We start from the raw sequence: 21,324 nt of genomic DNA on the forward strand, positions 1-21,324 counted from the left end.
TAATCTCATTTTCTATTTTTGGGTTTAAAGATGACTGAAGAGTTTGGATGTCTTTAAATTTTGTTTCTAATGACTGTAATGTTATTTTTTTTCAATTCTGAATCTGGTTTCGGATTTGTCAGCTTCAGTTGACACTAATTTGTCCTTAATTTTTAGTTCTACTGATTGAATATCTTTGATTCTTGTTTCTAATGACTCTAATTGCTTTTAATTTTTCTTTAATTTTTAGATCTGTTGATGACTGAATGTTATATTTTTTATTTCTGATTGAATATCTTCAGATTTTGAAGTTAATCCTTTTCTTATTTTTGGTTCTAATGACTGAATATTTTTCATTTTTGATACTAATATGCTTATCACTTATCTAAGATTATAGAATTCTTACTAAGTTTTTGGTTGTAGTGACTGGATATCTTTGATTTTTTTTAAATTCTCCATTGTCTTTGAGATTTAATTAATTTCCAAGAATGTCCATTTATTATATCTAAAGTTTCATTAATTTCATAACCATTTAGACACAGTCCTAAGTCTGCTTCAGCTGGCGATGATAACATTTCAAAGACAAAATTATAACAAATGACTGCAAACAAATTTGTTAAGCCTTGGTATTCTTTTTGCATTAAAAGTCATATTTCCCAAAAATTTACTAATTCTTTCAGCATATAACAAGAAGTGAATAAAAACGAATTTAGTATTTTTTGAATTATAATAACAAATCCAATGTGTAACAACATGATCAGGTGTATCTAAACTAAGTATTCCATTAGCTGATCTTCTTTTTTGAATATTTCCTGTTGCATTTTCATTGCCTCTTCAATTTTTAAGTTCTTCTTTTAAATAATTCTTTACTTTTAAATTATGTCTAGCTTTTTTAACAATTTCAGCATCATATTTTGTAAACATTTATTAAGTATGAAAAACAATAATTAATTGCGTTTTTACATTTAAAGTTTAAATTCATCATTTATGTTCAACAGTCATATTTATTATTTATATTAAACATTTATGTCCAATGTTTACATTCATCATTCTTGATCAATGATTTAAAAAATTCTTAATCTCTTCTCTGTATTTACTGTTATTAATTTTTCTTTTCGTATCTACTGTAATAAAACAAATTCGTTGTTATTCCAATACAAGCTACACATTGTTTAAATTGTCAAATTCAAAATCACCTAGAATGGGCTCATGACAAAATGTGAGCAAAATTTGTGTCACTGTCTCTGAATATATTTAAAAAAATTAAGATATATTAACAAAGTGTTTTGGTATTTATGAATATGTTTGAGTTAAATAAAAACAATCTATTCCTACATGTTTACCTCTAGTAAAATATTCTCTAAATATATCCTGATTTTCATGAATGAAATCTTAAAATATAACAACTGTATTATCATCACATTCATCAAACAGAGAAATTTCTTTAATATTTTCAACAAGAGTAATATTGATTTTTTACTAATTTTACCTTCAAGTTTTTAACAACTTCCCATAAATTGTTGATATTTTGTATGTAATTGATGTATTGCGACGCAAAAAACGCCGTTCTTTTTGGGATTTTTCATGTTATTGATTGCATATGAAGTAATATGGGAATGTCCATTTCAAAAGGCCGGCCGAAGTGGCCGCGCGGTTCTGGTGCTGCAGTCTGGAACTGCGAGACCGCTACGGTCGCAGGTTCGAATCCTGCCTCGGGCATGGATGTGTGTGATGTCCTTAGGTTAGTTAGGTTTAACTAGTTCTAAGTTCTAGGGGACTAATGACCCCAGCAGTTGAGTCCCATAGTGCTCAGAGCCATTTGAACCATTTGAACCATTTCAAAGAAAAACATAAATTTGTGTTGAAATTAATATTTACTTACATCTTAAAAAGTCTAAAAGTTTTTACTTTTCTGAGCCTCTGCCTACCACTCATACCCATGAAAGTCGTTTTTGATTTTCTATTGTTACTCCAGAGATACTTGTGCTGAAACACCTAAGTGGGCCAACCTGTGTGTATACATATACAAACAGTATAAAAAAGTACTGAATAAACCAATAACTGAAAGAAAAGCAGCTATATAGTGTATTAAGAAAAACTATCCGGCTGGAAACGCCGCTTTTCATGACATTTGTCATTCCATCACTATGTTCTCTCTCTCTCTCTCTCTCTCTCTCTCTACGAACAAGAACGCTAAGTTATTTTTGCGCCACTCACTGTTCAGAGGAGCTTCCTTGGGCAGGAATATGACAGCCACGTCGTAACTGTAATAGGATGACGTGTTGAATTCAGGGTGCACCTGGGCCCAGCTTGAGACCACGATCCAGGTGGTGGACTCGTCCTGACTTCGGTAGATGCCTCCCAGGCGGCGGTCCACTTGCTATACCTGCAACAGTAAATTTCTTGTTTCAAGTTATGAAGCAAACTATTGTTGCTACTAATTCTTATGTATGACTGTTGGTAGTCAGTATTAGCGACATACAAAAACAGATGAAAAATTAACTACACCCTGTCAATCTGCATTCGTAGTTTTTGTGTACCTACATACACACTCAAACACAATAAAACCTCAACAAATCTGATTACACTTTATTTGACTGATTTTAGTAATATGTCCTGACATTTTTGTGATCAGTATTTTGGAATATTTTCCAAATGACTTAAGAATGCTGACCGCAAGCACTTGCATAAGCAAATAAATAAAATCGATTTCTTAAGGGCTACGCGACTGAGAAGGCTTTTTACACGATCTCTCAAAGACATCTGATGAAGCAAATCACGACATAATTTTAATTAATTTAGAATATTAATTTCTGATTGAAGCATGGTTCAAATCTTACGTCTGTATAAGAAGCAAATGATGAGAAAAAGAAAGAGTATTGTGTTAAGTTACCAGGCGTCATACAACTGGGAACTAATTACATATGGTGTCCCACAAGGCCCTTACGTTTATTGGATATATCAGCGACCTCTCGTCAGTAACATTACCACTTGTCAATGTTGTTTCGTTTCCAACAAACAGTTTTGAAAAAATGGCTTTTGTAATTTTCATTGTCATTAATAAATGATTCATAGACAATTCTTTCTAATAAAACTTTGATTAAACACATTATAAGCAGCTCATAGCTTGTTAGAGGTTTCCGCTCTGTGAACTCCTAAACTTCTTGGTATTAATACTTGGTAATAAATTTAGAAGTTTCCTCCACTGGGTATTCCTAACATTCTTGGTGTTAATTATAATAAATTCATTAGACATAAATGATATAAAATTAGAGAAACTATCATACTTTGCTTACTTTCATTCAGTATTGTCACAGTGGACCTTTCTTTCTTTTGGTTAATTCAAAGTGCCAAGCTAAAGATTTTCTGCTACAAAAATGTGTAATATGAATCGTTTCTCATGTGAACTGAAGAACTTTCTGCTGAGTCTATTCAAACAAGTAAGGATATTAACTACTGCCTTCCAATACATTTATTCCTTACTGAAATTTGTCATAAATAGCACAATGTTTCTCAGACCAAGCGATTAGATCGTGGAAATAATAATGATACAAATAATAATAATATTCACACTGATTTAAAGTCATTATTTTGCTACAGAAAGGTGTCCATTATTCAGGAACACACATTTTCAGCAACTTGTTATCAGCCATAAAAAGATTAACTGCTGATGAACTTCTGTTTAAGAGGGACCTAATGTTTTTTTTTTCGTGACCAATTCCTTTTACTTTGTTGACGAATTTCTATGTAGAAGTGACTGATGTGTTTATTCTCTGATGAACCACATTGGACCTTCTGTCGATATAAGCCCATGGAGACGATAAAAATCTAGTCAGATACACGCACAGGGCATGTAATATCAGTGAGCGTGCTGTCCGTGTATAGAATGGGAAAGGCGCGCTATCTATCTGAGTTTGGCTGAGGGCAGATTGAGATAGCCCGGAGGCTCGGCATGAGCATTTCAGAAACAGCACAGCTTTTTGGGTGTTCGAGGAGCGCTGTGGTGAGTCCTCGACACATGGTGAAACCAAGGTGAAACCACGTCCAATCGTCATGTGATTGGACGGCCATCCCTCATTACAGATGTCGCACATCATAGGCTGAGCAGACTGGTAAAACAGGACAGGCGGCAAACTGTGACTGAACTATCATCGGACTTGAGTGTTGGGCCTAGGCCCATGAAGTTAGTGTCAGTAGCTTTTAGACCCTTTTTGTTTTAACTTTTATATGTTTTGTACCGATAAAAATTACTTTGAATTCCTTAAAAGCAGTGAAAAGTTAAAACAGTGTATTGTTGAGTTACTATAGTGTCGTATAAACGTTTCATACAACAAAAATCTGAAAAACGTTATTAATCTCCAGTGAAGAGTTACTCAATCACATTACTGATGGCTGAACAAGAGGGAAAAATGATTATCTCTTACTATTGTACATTACTGCTACCGAACCTAGTTTATATCTTACAAGATAACACTCTGTTGTTCAAATAAGCACAATACAGAGCTATGATTTTGGATTGTGTTAATGAATTGGTAACAAGTACAATGCTACATATGATGCTCAGAACGGCAATAATTGTAAGTTGAGACTAATATTGTACGAGAGGTGTTCTAGTTTTAGCCAATTGGTATACCAGCTATACTGATGAGCCAAAACATTATCACCATCTGCTTAATAGCTTGTTCGTCTTTAGAAAGAGATACATCACTGATTCTGCCTGTCAGCGATCCGATTGTTTCCTTGTATGTTTGTGGAGGTATGTGGCATTAGATGTCTACGCATCAGGTCATGTAATTCGTGTAAATAACGAGCCGCCGATTTGCGTACGCGGTGATGACACCCGATAGCGACCAAGATGGGTTCCATATGATTTACATCAGGCGAATTTGGTCGCCGAGACGTGACCTGGGTTCACTATAATGCTCCTCAAACCACTGCAGCACAGTTCTGTCTCAGAGATGTGGGCAATTATACAGCTGAAAGATGAAAAAAGTTCAAATATGTGTGAAATCTTATGGGACTTAACTGCTAAGGTCATCAGTCCCTAAGCTTACACACTACTTAACCTAAATTATCCTAAGGACAAACACACACACCCATGCCCGAGGGAGGACTCGAACCTCCGCCGGGACCACCCGCACAGTCCATGACTGCAGCGCTTTAGACCGTTAGGCTAATCCCACATGGCAAGTTATTATTCCAAGAAGTACGGTAATATATAAAAATCCAAGAAGCCCACCAGCTGTATTTCGTAGGTACTACGAAAATCCGATTACAAAAGGCATGATGGACACGGTCAAGATTTTGTAGGCGGATACGGCGATTGGACATAGTATTATTGATCGGTAAGCAAAAACCTACATGAGGAAGACTATTTCACTAATCTGGAATTGGCATAAAAAGGTTCTTTACCCATTTACAGGCCTAGCTCAGCTTACTGTGCTTATTCGGCTCACCTAAAGATTAATGTCATTATTTCTGTGGTGTCACCGCCAGACACCACACTTGCTAGGTGGTAGCCTTTAAATCGGCCGCGGTCCGTTAGTTTACGTCGGACCCGCGTGTCGCCACCATCAGTGATTGCAGACCGAGCGCCGCCACACGGCAGGTCTAGAGAGACTTCCTAGCACTCGCCCAGTTGTACAACCAACTTTGCTAGCGATGGTTCACTGACAAAATACTCTCTCATTTGCCGAGACGATAGTTTAACATAGCCTTCAGCTACGTCATTTGCTACGACCTAGCAAGGCGCCAGTACCAGTTGCTATTGATCTTGTGATTCATGTACTGTCAGATCGACATTCACCATTAATGGATTAAAGTTAAGTATTCCACCAGCTACGTTCGTTTTTCTAAATTCTAATTTCCTTGTCCTATTCCAGACCTCACGCCAGCCTGCGTGAGCTAAAACGAGTGCCTTTCGGCTTTTTCTATTCATAGGATGTTGGCTCTCCTGCCAACCCACAACATTGGCGACGAGGCCAATCTGCGTTCTTATCGATATTGCCCTGATTTACTTGTGTAATGGCTTCGCCACAATCTCCAGATGTACTGTTCCAATTTTATCGCTTACAGAATCAGCAGACGCAGGCCTTACTGGATGTCCTTGGACAGCTCGTCCAGGGTCAACGTGCAATGCAAAACGATGCGGCAGCCGCCGCTTCACCGCTAATGCAGCCACAACACGCTGTTGCACCAACTTTTCTACCTTTTGATGCTGCACTGGAAAGCTGGACGGAGTGGTCACGCCAATTTGGATTCCATCTCGCCGCCTACAGAATTCAAGGTAATGAGCGGCAGCCTTTTTAGTTGTCCTCTGTAGGGGTGACCAGGTACCGTGTGATAGTCAAATTATTTCCCCAACGCGACGTAGCAACTCTGTCCTACTACGAAATTTTGTCTGCATTAGATGCATATTTCAAAGAATCAGTCAATGTAATTGCGAAAAGGTATACCTTCTTTCGTACAAAACGTACGGCAGGTCAGACTAATCGGGAGTGGGTTGCAACCTTGCAAGGCCTTACTAGGGATTCTGCTTTTGAGTGTCAATGTGGACTCCCTTATTCAGATACTATGGTACGTGATGCAATTGCACAGAACGTTTCTGATGTTCGTATAAGGGAACAGATTTTGAAACTAGTCAATCCCTCCCTTCAACAAGTGATGGACATATTGGATCGGCAGGACACACTTGACTTGGCTCAGGAATCATTTGAAACTTCACTGGCCATGTGTCAGGTTAACCGGCCCGCCGGGCGAGCTGCACGGAGCAGTAAACAGCCCTCGCGCCTGGCGCACAGCGGCCGCCAGACTCTCAGCCAAGTGTGCCGCGCGGCAAGTAAATGCAGTGCTAAAATCATGCCCACGGTGTGCTACAAGACATTCGCGTGAGAATTGCCCGTCACGCCAAGCTATTTGCTTTTCTGTAATAAAAAAGGCCATGTTCAGAGTGTTTGCCAGAAAAAGCTCAGATCGGACACTCACAACCATTCCAGGCCCTTTGCTTCGCGCCGAATTCGAACCAAGGATATTCAGGCTCGTGAAACTTCGCCCATGGATATTCATGTAGTTCATTCCACTCCACCCAGTGCTACTCTCTCTAACAGTGACTGTGTTCGTCCCACAAAAAGTGTGCGTCGACATCGCCGGAAATCCCGTCAAGTCGCAAGTGATTATGTGCCAGTGTCAGTTCACGTTGCACGAGACAGTCGCTCTTGTCGTCAGCAGGACAATAAACTTTTTGTAGATTTGGACATTAACGGCAAAGTGATACCATTCCAGCTCGATACCAGAGCTGCAGTTTCACCAATCAAGACACGTACAAACAGCTGGGCACACCTCCGTCGTGTGCCGCAAATGTTAAGTTAACTGGCTATTCCGGTCAAGATATCCCTGTGTTATGACAGTGCAGCCTTCTTGCAACATACAAAGGACAAACAAAACTTGTGTCATTTTACGTCCTTCGTTCTTCTTCTGCAGTGAACTTGTTTGGTTTCGATTTATTTCAGTTGTTGTCTATAGTAAATGAGGTCCTATCAGTGAACCAGACTGTGCCTTCAGACAGTTTCTCGTCTATGTGAAGAATTTGCAGACATTTTTGCACCGGGCCTTGGTTGCGCTACGAACTATAAAGCACGTTTGGAACTGAAAGTAAACGCGCAACCGAAATTTTTCAGAGCGCGCAATGTTCCCCACGCATTGCGTGATGAGGTCGCAAAAACATTACACGATGTGGAATCGCAAGGTGTAATTGAACGTGTGCAGGCTTCTCTCTGGGCCTCACCCTTAGTAATTTTGCCAAAACCTTCAGGAAAATTGAGACTATGTGTGGACTTCAAGGCAACAGTGAATCCACAACTAGTGATTGCAACTTTTCCTTTACCTTGCCTGGAAGATCTTTTTGACAAACTGTGCCCGGGTAAATATTTTTCGAAGTTGGACCTAGCAGATGCGTACTTGCAAATACCGGTGGGCGAAATCCCAGCGCGTCTTGGTGGTTAACACGCATCTTGGTTTGTATCGATTCAAACGACTGCCATTCGGGTGTGCATCCGCCCCTGCATTGTTTCAGCACTATCTACAAACTGTTTGTGCGTCAGTCCCTACTGCAGCAAACTATCTGGACGATATTGTGATCTCCGGAAAGACGGAAGAAGAACATTTAGCCAATCTCAGAACATTATTTCAGGTCTTGCGACACAATGGTCTTCGCTTGCGAAAGGACAAATGTGTGTTTTTTGCTCGTGGCTTAGCCTACCTGGGACATGTTCTCAATGCCCAAGGCATACATCCCAGTCCCAAGCATCTCCGTGCCATACAAGACTTGCCTTCGCCGCAGAATTTGAAGCAGCTACAGAGTGTGCTGGGAAAAATCAACTATTATCATAAATATATCCCACACGCCTCTTCCATTTCAGCTCCGCTTCATCGCTTACGCCGTAAAGGTGTTCCGTTCGTCTGGACGACGGAATGCGAACGCGCCTTTCGCCAGTTGAAATCGGCGTTGCTTTCCAATACTTGCCTTACGTCATTCGATCCCCAGAAACCCCTTTTGTTGATGGTAGATGCATCGGATTTCTGGATCGGTGCTGTGCTTGCGCACAAAGATGGATCGCACGATCGCCCTATTGCCTTTGCGTCCAAATTGCTCTCGTCTGCGCAAAGAAATTATTCACAGATGGAGAGAGAAGCATTGGCTCTCGTATTTGGTGTTACAAAGTTTCATGATTTCTTGTATGGTCATCACTTTACCATCATCACAAACCACAAACCTTTGACATCGCTTTTTCATGCGAACACGCCTGTACCTCCACGTACAGCGCAGAAATTCATTCGCTGGTCTATTTCCCTCTCGCAGTACCGCTACGATATCTTGTATCGGTCCACTGCTAAGCACGGAAACGCCGATGCGTTGTCCCGTTTGTCTGTTGCTGAGGATAGGGTATTCGATTCCTCCGAACCTGCTTGCATGTTCATTGATGCGGAAACCGATGACGTGGTCGAATCGTTTCCGATTGAATTTCGTCGTGTAGCTACTGCCACAGCTGCCGACCCTGTCCTTGCTACCGTTCTGCGTTTTGTTGCTACGCAATGGCCCTTGTCAAAGTGACGGATCAGCGATCCGTTGGTTCGCCGATTTTTTGCCCACCAGGAGAGACTTTTTGTTCGACGTGGTGTTTTGCTGTTGCGCTCTGATAACGATCAGTCCAGTGTCGTGGTCCCACGTTCGTTACAGTCCTCTGTCTTACGGCTTCTCCACCAAGGACATTGGGATGTAGTGAGAACGAAACAACTTGCTCGTCAGCACTGTACTTGGTTCTGAATCGATGCCGCGATTACGAATATGTGCTCTTCTTGCATGGTGTGTGCCGAAGAACAATCCTCCCCACCGCGGAAATTCTTTGCATGGCCAAAAGCCACTTCTCCCTGGCAACGCTTACACATCGATTTTGCTGGTCCATTCTGGAATGCTCGATGGTTGGTTGTGGTAGATTCCTTCAGTAATTTTCCTTTTGTTGTCCGGTTGTCTTCCACGACGTCATCTGCCACCATCCAAGCGTTATCTGCTACCTTTTGCATTGAAGGTCTTCCACAGACTATTGTTTCCGACAATCGCCCACAATTCATGTCCGCAGAATTTCAGTCATTCTGCAAGGCCAATATTATTCAACATCTTACGTCCGCGCCGTTTTCGCCACAGTCAAACGGTGCCGCTGAACGATTGGTCAGGACTTTCAAGTCACAGATGTTGAAGTTAAAAGAGTCGCATTCTCGGGAGGACGCGTTATTGCTCTTTTTGTTCTCGTATAGCTCTCAGCCCCGAGATGGTCGCTCGCCGGCTGAGTTGCTCCACGGTCGTCAAACTTGATGTCTTTGCTACATCCGCCGCATCAGGTTCCTGTGCAGCGGCAGCCACCTGCTTTTGTTCCAGGCGACGTTGTCTACTATCGCCACTATCGAGGTTCACGGCGTTGGCTCGAAGGGCGCATTCTTCGCTGCCTCGGACGCGCTAAGTATCTGGTTTTGGGAGCCTCTGGTGAGGTGCGCCGGCATCTCAACCAGCTGCGCCTCTGTCGTCGCACGGGATCTGCCGCTCCCCGTCTGCTTTCAGCGACGGTGCCGTCCGGTCAGCGCCCTGGGAACCCATCTAATGGCTCGCCTCAGCCCCAGGTGTTACCGACGCTGCCTTCCATTTTGCCCCATGGCGACGTGCCGCCGCCACTGCCGCCGCCGCCTGTTCTCCCGCCGACGACGCCCGCTGTGAATGCGTCGCTGCAACCGCCGGGCGCCTCCCTGGGTCACGCGCAGCCGATCGCTTCCCGTGACCAGTCGTCCTCCGACATGGAACTCTTGCCCGCTCCGGACCGTATGTCGTCTTCGCCCGTCGGGTGCCCCGGCCCGATGGAGGTCGACCCTTCGGTCCCACCTGTCTCTCTACGGGCGCATACACCGCATGTTGGCGTGCACCCTGGAGCAGGTTTTCAGGCGTTTCCTAGCTCCCCGCGGTCCGAATGGCAGGGTGCGGGTGGCACCGCCTCGCCTGTTGTTAGGCTCCCCACCTCGTCGCATACGTCAACATGAGGTCCTCCCCACGGCGGGCGGAAGCCTTATAACACAACCGTACGCCGATTTGCGGGGGAGGAATGTGGTGTCACCGCCAGACACCACACTTGCTAGATGGTAGCCTTTAAATCGGCCGCGGTCCTTTAGTATACGTCGGACCCGCGTGTCGCCACTATCAGTGATTGCAGACCGAGCGCCGCCACACGGCAGGTCTAGAGAGACTTCCTAGCACTCGCCCAGTTGTATAACCGACTTTGCTAGCGATGGTTCACTGACAAAATACGATCTCATTTGCCGAGACGATAGTTTAACATAGCCTTCAGCTACGTCATTTGCTACGACCTAGCAAGGCGCCATTACCAGTTGCTATTGATCTTGTGATTCATGTACCGTTAGACCGACGTTCACCATTAATGGATTAAAGTTAAGTATTCCATCAGCTACGACCGTTTTCCTAAATTCTAATTTCCTTGTCCTATTCCAGACCCCACGCCAGCCTGCGTGAGCTAAAACGCGTGCTTTTCGGCTTCCTCTATTAATAGGGTGTTGGCTCTCCTGCCAACCCACAACAGTTTCCATACATCTTAACATTTGTTATATATTTTTTATTATATTATAAAGTGCCGACAAGTGACAGGCATCATGCGTAGTGGGCAGAACTGTGAGTACTAGTACTGTTACAGACAATGAATATACATGTATGTTAATAATTTCTTTATGTTCCATGTACTCTGATGCCATCATGGAGCCGCTGACGTAACACTGAAAAAATAATAACTGAAAGAAAAAGAAAATATAAATGAATTAGAAGGAAGAAGACAACAACATCAAAAGTGGACAACTACATCTACATATACATCCGTACTCCGCAAGCCACCTGACGGTGTGTGACACAGGGTACCTTGAGTACCTCTATCGGTTCTCCCTTCTATTCCAGTCTCATATTGTTCGTGGAAAGAAAGATTGTCGGTATACCTCTGTTTGGGCTCTAATCTCTCTGATTTTATCCTTATGATCTCTTCGCGAGATATACGTAGGAGGGAGCAATATACTGTTTGACTCTTCGATGAAGGTATGTTCTCGAAACTTCAACAAAAGCCCGTACCGAGCTACTGAGCGTCTCCCCCGCAGAGTCTTCCACTGGAGTTTATCTGTCATCTCTCTAACGCTTTCGCGATTACTAAATGATCCTGTAACGAAGTGCGCTGCTCTCCGTTGGATCTTCTCTATCTCTTCTATCAACCCTATCTGGTACGGATCCCACACCGGTGAGCAGTATCCAAGCAGTGGGTGAACGAGTGTACTGTAACCTACTTCCTTTGTTTTCGGATTGCCTTTCCTTAGGATTCTTCCAATGAATCTCAGCCTGGCATCTGCTTTACCGACGATTGATTTTATATGCTCATTCCATTTTAAATCACTCCTAATGCCTACTCCTAGATAATTTATGGAATTAACTACTTCCAGTTGCTGACCTGCTATGTTGTAGCTAAATGATAAAGGATCTTTCTTTCTATGTATTCGCAGCACATTACACTTGTCTACATTGAGATTCAATTGCCATTCCCTGCACCATGCATTAACACGATGCAGATCCTCCTGCAGTTCAGTACATTTTTCTATTGTTACAACTTCTCGATATACTACAGCATCATCCGCAAAAAGCCTCATTGAACTTCCGATGTTATCCACAAGGTTCTTTATATATATTGTGAATAGCAACGGTCCTACGACACTCCCCTGCGGCACACCTGAAATCACTCTTACTTCGGAAGACTTCTCTCCATTGAGAATGACATGCTGCGTTCTGTTATCTAGGAACGTTTCAATCCAATCACACAATTGGTCTGATAGTCCATATGCTCTTACTTTGTTCATTAAACGACTGTGTGGAACTGTATCAAACGCCTTGCGGAAGTCAAGAAACACGGCATCTACCTGTGAACCCGTGTCTATGGCCTTCTGAGTCTCGTACACGAATAGCGCGAGCTGGGTTTCACACGATCGTCTTTTTCTAAACCCATGCTGATTCCTACAGAGTAGATTTCTAGTCTCCAGAAAAGTCATTATACTCGAACATAATACGTATTCCAAAATTCTACAACAGATTGACGTTAGTGATATAGGTCTATAGTTCCGCACATCTGTTCGACGTCCCTTCTTGAAAACGGGGATGACCTGAGCCCTTTTCCAATCTTTTGGAACGCTACGCTCTTCTAGAGACCTACTGTAGCGACCTTTTTTTCTATCCCGACTTCCGCATCTTGCATGAAAGTAGGAATGTTAATTTATCTATACATTGACTGGTATTGAGGGGTTTTGTTTTATCCCGGCTAGTTCTTAAATTAACCCCAGTGAGTCATTACATGTATTGTCTTCCCAGTTCTGAGGGAAAAAGCCATAAGTAAATTAATACGTGTTTTCAGCTTATTCTCGTTCACTTGTTTCAGTTACTAGTCTGCAGTTTATTCTTGGTGAAAATCACGTAACCTAATTATTTATGAACCTAAATCGAAGTAAAGTTCAAGACGAATAGTCAGTTTCAAATTAACACGTATTTTATTTAACAATAATTATTAATAAATAAGTTCATTCACACGATCGCATTCAAAGGGGTTCTTTGAATAAGTATCTAATCTGGAATCCCGTCAATATCAGAGATACTAAACAATGTTCTGTGACTTTCGATAAAAAGATTGTTCCTGTTTAATATCCATAAACTGTCACGAACTATGATTACTAGTCGCGTGAAGTAAAGCTTTTCCACTATCACAATACAAGGTCCGAATCTGTTCAAAAATCGTTAATTCCGTAAAATATTTAAATCTTCACACGAAGTGACGTTAAAGTCAGAGAGATTATTGATCACCTGCCCGTTCCTCTAATATGACAAAAGTTCTAATTCTGATCTGAAATTAATGCTTCCCAGAAAACAATCTCGTCGCGATTTATTCTCACGCCCTGGTTAAATAAAGCTCCTATTGTCGCTTCCTAAAGCTGTACGCCCTAATTGACTTCGAACAGACTAGACGATAGAGACTGGAGTATCATAATTGCATTGTATGTCTATTTATACTTTAGTAAACGCTATCTTTGGTGTTCAAGACCTACGTTCTGTGACTATAATATTGATTTTCTCATCTATAAGAATAACTAATAATTTAACCATTTCTATCGTTTTCCCCCCTCACATGCTTCCAAAATTTATGATTAAAATTCTTTTCTTTCGCTATTATTTTTCTACTATAGATTTCCCTCTATTTGTCTCTTATTTCTATTTCGTAAATTACTACTTGTGGAGGGGATTGGGACATTTTCTGAATTTATATTTCGAGGGCATGGGAGCTAATTTGGGAGCTATTTTGATTTATTAACACCGAGAGGCGTTGTAGGTGTTACACTACGGTACCCCGCTGCAAGAACGGGGGCAAATTCCTTCACGTTCTCTGTGTATAATCGAACTGGTATCCCATCAAGTCCAGCGGCCTTTCCTCTTTTGAGCGATTTTAATTGTTTCTCTATATCTCTGTCGTCTGTTTCGATATCTACCATTTTGTCATCTGTGCGACAATCTAGAGAAGGAACTACAGTGCAGTCTTCCTCTGTGAAACAGCTGTGAAAAAAGACATTTAGTATTTCGGCCTTTAGTCTGTCAACCACTGTTTCAGTACCATTTTGGTCACAGAGTGTCTAAAACATTTTGTTTTGATCCACATACCGCGTACTAAAAGTACAATAGAGGGATGTACCAGTTACAACACAACAACAAGGTAGGACCGCCCAATGTATGTAGAAAATGCGTTCCTAGTAGACCTACTAGAAAATACAAGCACCTTTTTCCTAAAATCCAGTACCTAAAGCTTCAGAGGTTAACACGATTGCAATCAAGTAGAGAGAATGACATTTCTTTATCACTACGAAAAGCCTAATGAGAGAAAAACAATTGAGATTACAATTACATACAGCTGTACAGTCGTGTACAAAACGAGCGAGACCTCTCGCGTTTTCGTTATGCTGATCCGCACAGCTTTAAAGTCTGCTACACAGCATAACAGGCAAGTCGACGAAGTGCTACCAACACACTACGCACAGGCGTCGAATTGAAAAAATATCCGAACTTTGTCAGACTATTTTCAATCATGTGTACGACTATATTAATGCTGATTAGTGCGTTAAAAACAACACGTAAATATATGATATAAATGAAAGAAGAAACCCTAATTAGTATGAACTGTACTAATAAAAATTAATTTCAGCTTATCGAGATAACATAACTGTTTTAATAAGGCAAAGTACCCCAGACCGTTACGAATTAGCAAAATATTATGCGCATTCGGCCGCGAAACGGTCTGTGTCAAGTTTCAGACCAGTCATACTCGATTACCGTTGCTGACCTACCATGAAAGTGTGGAAATTTAACAATGCGTGCAGATTCATAACGAAATTCAGCTAAAAATCATTCAGTGCCACACTTAAGTCAATTCAGTTATTGACTGAAGCGGAAAAGTAGGCAGTAACAAGTATAAAATTCTACAAGAGTGTCATATTGACATCCACAGGGCGCTGGTACAGAATAAAGGTAGCAATAAAACGTATTGCAGGCGCGAGAATTTCTTAAAATTGCTTTATTGATAGTCTATCTGCCTACATCGAGATTAGAACTGAAAACAAACCAGACCTTTTAGCGTGTAAGGATTCAACTGATGCGGTGGCTCGGCTGCTAAAAGGTATCTACACTATAGCAGCAGCGCATTGAAAAGTTTGACCGTCGTTTCCTCAGAAGTGGTCGAGTGTTTGCAGATTAGCTGAGACATGTGTTCGCTTATTTTTGTCCCCTCTTTCACTGAGCGAAGCTTCAGCAACATCGGGGTATGACACTTGGCGGGTCCCCTAGTAAGTGGCGTGAGTCGCGATTCAGTAGACAAAAGGCGTCCACTTTCCTCGACTACTGATTGCACGTTTGGAAACTTTCGTTCTAGTAGTGGCAGTTTGCAGTATGAGGGCTGGTTTTCCTGATAACGATCTACTAATGGATTTTGTTCCTAATTTACGTAACAGTGTAGTAGAACCTACTGCAACGACTTGAACTGGAAATGTTTGTTTATTTGGATAGTCTGCTTCTTAGTTGCCATATTTGCCTATAATATTTTCCTTTGTTTCAAAACGGCACGTTTAGATGACCACTACAACTTGGTGACAGCAGTAGCAATTTAAAACTTTGAAACAGTTACGTGTGGTGTACGAGGAGTGTACTCTGTTGAATGAGGAATACATTAAACACGAAAGCTGCGTACAGTAATTATAACAAACTTTCGGTTACATGACAAACCACAAGTCGAAATACTGTCTATTCATCTCAGTACCCAGTAAAACTTAAACTGGGACGAACTCTAACATACATTTGTGGGGAAGGCAAACGGAAGACTGCGTTTTATTGGCCGCACGCTAAGAATACGCAACAGGTCTAGTGAAAACACTGCTTACACTACGTTTGTCCGTCCACTGCTATAGTATTCCCGCGCGGTATGCGATCCTTGACAGACGTGATTGATGGTGCACGCCAAAAACGTCCAAGGAACGGTAGCACGATTTGTAATGTCACGAAATAGGGGAGAGAGGGTCCCAGATTTGATAAGCGAGTTTCGTTGCCGCGAGATCTTGGCACGAAATTTCAGTCACGAACATGTGTTCACAATGCCAAAACATTATTTCCTCGGGAACTTACACAGGAAGAAATGACCACAGTAATAATGTAATTCGGGGCTCGTGAGAAAAGATTTAAGTCGTCCTTTTTCCCGCACGCTGTTAAAGAGTGGGACGGTAGAGAAATAGTCCGAAGGTGGTTCGATGAACCCTCTGCCAGGCACGTAAGTCTGGACGCAAAGAAATCCTGTAGATGTAGTCATGTAGATGTAACAACGAAATTATGTTGTAATATGCTACATGTGAGTTACATTTGATTTGAACATCGAAGTTTTTTGCTGTTTATTTATTTTTTGTTCATTATTTTCAGCCATAAATAGACAACACCTATGTGCGTTAAATTGATACTGAAATACAGTGTCATGCATGGACCAATAACAATAAACTAATTACTACTTGTTGTGGTACTGCAATATCTGCCAGCGCCTTTAGGAGTGGATATCGCATACGACGTTCCTAGTGCGTTTAGAAGTGGATATTGCAGACGACTTCGAACAAAATTTCAATGTAGCTTCGTAAAAGTTCCGTGGTCAAACGATCTGAGCTGCTGGCGAATACAGTTTATCCTCACTAGACAGTAAATATTATCATTATACATGAGATGAAAAGGGCTTCGCCGGGTGCGGTGGCAGAGCGATTATAGGCGCTTCAGTCACGAACCGCGCGGCTACTTCAGTCGCAGGTTGGAAGAGCCATTTTTTGACCTTTCGCGTAAATTTTCTTGACATAAACGGCCATATCTTTAGATTGCGTTGACATAGAAGTTCACTTTTTTACAGCACCAAGAGACCGTATACTGCAGGAACTGCGAAACATTTCGGCTTATTATGTCTACCCGTACTCGAGGTAAACGGGTTTTATGGGTTGGGTAGACAGATAGCCGGTCAAGAAAGTGACATTAGTGGGGTTCCCTTTATACCGATTTAAGTGACGAAATCCTAACATCGAAAACAGCTACGACAGGTACTGAAGATGAGGGCCGCATAAATAATTCCCCCTACTCTTTACTGGAAATATTCTAGTTGCAGTCGATGCATCAGGATATTAATCCTAGCTACGCTTTCGATGCAAATCACGTTTACAGGAATGCAAATAAAATCCATTTGCCTATACACTTGGTAATTCAGATCCCAGTATTAATGCCACCGCGTTTTAGAAGTTCGATCATTCCCATTGCTAGCTAGCTTAAGAAACATTTCGGCTAATGAACGGTTTCTGGCTGTGGCTAGTCTAATGGAGAATTCGAAACTTTGTAGAATATGTTTGGCAGCTATGTCGCTGTTTTTTCCTGGGGTGGTTCAGAATTATTCTACTAAATTTACTCGCTAATAACAGTATTTTGTTATTTCGATAAACATCCGGAATGATTGTCACGTAAGCGGCGACAAAAAGGTAGAAAATTCATGTTTTTGAGTCCAGAAAGCTCTATGCAACAGAAACTGCAGATCATTTTGCCATTTTCATTGCGAAATTACCGGCTTATTCATGCCTGGGGTAATAATAGAGGGCTGTTTGTCTGGGTTGTCTGCTAGCGTAGTGAAAGGTGTTAGCTACTGCAAGTGAGGTCAGGTTTGTTTTCGGTTTTAATCTCGATGGAGGCAGATAGACTATCAATAAAGCAATTTTAAGAAATTCTCGCGCCCCCAATACGTTTTATTGCTACCTTTATTCTGTACTGGCGCCCTGTGGATGTCAATATGAAACTCTTGTAGAATTTCAAACTTGTTACTGCCTACTTTTCCGCTTCAGTCAATAACTGAATTCACTTAAGTGTGGCACTGAATGATTTTTAGCTGAAATTCGTTATGAATCTTCACGCATTGTTAAATCTCCACACTTTCATGGTAGGTCAGCAACGGTAATCCAGTATGAGTGGTCTGAACGTTGGCACAGACCGTTTCGCGACCGAAATATTTTGCTAATTAGTAACGATCTGGGGTACTTTGCTTTACTAAAACAGTTATGTTACCTCGATAAGCTGAAATTAATTTTTATTAGTACAGTTCATACTAATTAGGGTTTCTTCTTTCATTTATGTCTTATATTTACGTGTTGTGTTTAACACACTAATCCGCATTAATGTAGTCTTACACATACTGAAAACAGTCTGACAAAGTTCGGATATTTTTTCAATTCGACGTCTGTGCGTAGTATGTTGGTAGCACTTCGTCGACTTGCCTGTAATGCTGTGTAGCAGACTTTAAAGCTTTGCGGATCAGGATAACGAAAAGGCGAGGGGTCTCGCTCGTTTTGTACACGACTGTACATGCATTCCGTAGCGGTCGAAATAGCGCGGAAGTAAAATTGAAACAGAGAAAATGTTAATTTTGTTAAGTGCAGAGGCGTAAAGATTACTATAATGAATAGGCAAAACAACCTACATCCTTCTGAATCTGCTTAGTGTATTCATCTCTTGGTCTCCCTCTACGATTTTTACCCTCCACGCTGCCCTCCAACACTAAATTGGTGATCCCTTGATGCCTCACAACATGTCCTACCAACCGATCCCTTCTTCTAGTCAAGTTGTGCCACAAACGTCTCTTCTCCCCAATCCTATTCAATACCTCCTCATTAGTTAAGTGTTCTACCCATCTAATCTTCAGCATTCTTCTGTAGCAACACATTTCAAAAGCTTCTATTCTCTTCTCGTCCAAACTATTTATCGTCCATGTTTCACTTCCATACATGGCTACACTCCATACAAATACTTTCAGAAATGACTTCCTGAGACTTAAATCTATACTCCATGTTAGCAAATTTCTCTTCTTCAGAAACGCTTTCCTTGCCATTGCCAGTCTACATTTTATACCCTCTCTACTTCGACCGTCATCAGTTATTTTGTTCCCCAAACAGCAAAACTCCTTTACTACTTTAAGTGTCTCATTTCCTGATCTAATTCCCTCAGTATCACCCGACTTAATTCGACTACAATCCATTATCCTCATTTTGCCTTTGTTGATGTTAATCTTATATAATCCTTTCAAGACACTGCCCATTCCGTTCAACTGCTCTTCCAAGTCCTTTGCTGTCTTTGACAGAATTACAATGTCATCGGTGAAACTTTAAGTTTTTATTTCTTCTCCATGGATTTTAATACCTACTCCGAATTTTTCTTTTGTTTCCTTTACTGCTTGCTCAATATACAGATTGAATAACATTGGGGAGAGGCTAAAACCCTGTCTCGCTCCCTTCCCAACCACTGCTTCCCTTTCACGTCCCTCGACTCTTATAACTGCCATCTGGTTTCTGTACAAATTGTAAATAGCGTTTCACTCCCTGTATTTTACATCTGCCACCTTCAGAATTTGAAAGAGAGTTTTCAAGTCAACATTGTCAAAAGCTTTCTCTAAGTCTACAAATGCTAGAAACGTAGGTTTGCCTTTCTTTAATGTAGCTTCTAAGATACGTCGTAGGGTCAGTATTGCTTCACGTGTTCAAATATTTCTAAGGAATCCAAACTGATCTTTCCCGAGGTCAGCTTCTACCAGTTTTTCCATTCGTCTGTAAAGAATTCGCGTTAGTATTTTGCAGCCGTTACTTATTAAACTGATAGTTCGGTAATTTTCACATCTGTCAACACCTGCTTTCTTTGGGATTGGAATTATTATATTCTTCTTGAAGTCTGAGGGTATTTCGCCTGTTTCAAACATCTTGCTTACCAGAGGGTAGAGTTTTCTCAGGAGTGGCTCTCCCAAGGCCGTCAGTAGTCCTAATGAAATGTTGTCTACTCCCGGGGCCTTGTTTCGACTCGGGTCTTTCAGTGCTCCGTCAAACTCTTCACGCAGTATCGCATCTCCCACTTCATCTTCATCTACATCCTCTTCGATTTCCATAATATTGTCCTCAAGTACATCGCCCTTGTATAGACCCTCTATATACTCCTTGCATCTTTCTGCTTTCCCTTCTTTGCTTAGAACTGGGTTTCCATCTGAGCTGTTGATATTCGTACAAGTGGTTCTCTTTTCTCCAAAGGTCTCTTTAATTTTCCTGTAGGCAGTATCTATCTTACCCCTAGTGACATACGCCTCTACATCCTTAGATTTGTTCTCTAGCCATTCCTGCTTTGCCATTTTGCCCTTCCTGTAGATCTCATTTTTGAGACGTTTGTATTCCTTTTTCCATGCTTCATTTACAGCATTTTTATTTTTTCTCCTTTCATCAACTAATTTCAATATTTATTTTGTACCCATCAGTTTATTACTACAACGTAAATCAACTATACAAACAAAACGAATAGAGATATTTATTCCCAAGTCGCAGACTATACTGAAAGAACACTAATTTCAAGAGTATATCATTAGGTTAAGCATACGTAGTTTTAAGAAACGGAGCGCATCGATGCAAGTAAACTAGAAGGAGCGTAGAATACGCTAAATTTGTGAACTTAACATAGGATATTGATTGTACATAGTTGGAAATAAGTATCAGAATTCAAAGTAGAAGATAATATACACAAGAAATGACCTATCCGACTATATACAACAGGATTAACACACTTTTGAAAGAAAAGTAATAACAAGTATACATAAAAGAAAATGATTACCACAGAACTTTAGAACTAAGTGACTTCCATACAGCACGCAAGTAAGCGACAATGTGAAAGGTAGAATGAAGTATACACAGAGAAAAATTCGTGTGACTGAGATGTAAACTATAAAATAACACATCTTATAAGATTTTATAGAACTACAGTTCTTTATAGACAACAACAGCAGTAGTGAGCTTAATGTACAAGGAGAATACATACACACAAATCTGCTATTATAGGACTCACTTATGTTACTTGCTATTAATTAGATTGTACCTTATAGGAAAAGCATAAGCAGCAAAATGAAACTGTGAACATGGATCGTACAGCACGTGGGAGATAAGCTAAGTAAATACGAAAACAAACCAATACCCACACCACATAATTACATGAACTTTAACAAAATAACTGAGGTAAGTACTGTATGATTAAAAAGCGATATGGAGAAATAAATGAATTTCACTGCTGGATAATACTAGGAAGTAGAGAGAGTGTGAAAGATTTTAGATTCAACTGGAGGTATTAATTAGTTAATCTACGTTTGTGGGGAC

The 21,324-nt window shown here is 41.1% G+C and overlaps 1 protein-coding gene across 1 annotated transcript in view; it reads right to left on the reverse strand.

The window, feature by feature from the left end:
• Positions 1-21,324, reverse strand: part of LOC124716779 (tryptase beta-2-like) — a 113,984-nt gene that overhangs the window by 84,572 nt on the left and 8,088 nt on the right. The window contains exon 2 of the mRNA XM_047243327.1: positions 2,279-2,365. Coding sequence (XP_047099283.1) covers positions 2,279-2,365 — 87 coding nt within the window. The remainder of the gene's footprint in view (positions 1-2,278; positions 2,366-21,324) is intronic.

This window comes from Schistocerca piceifrons, chromosome 9 (assembly GCF_021461385.2).
Source record: "Schistocerca piceifrons isolate TAMUIC-IGC-003096 chromosome 9, iqSchPice1.1, whole genome shotgun sequence".
In the NCBI taxonomy this organism is placed as follows: Eukaryota; Metazoa; Arthropoda; class Insecta; order Orthoptera; family Acrididae; genus Schistocerca; species Schistocerca piceifrons.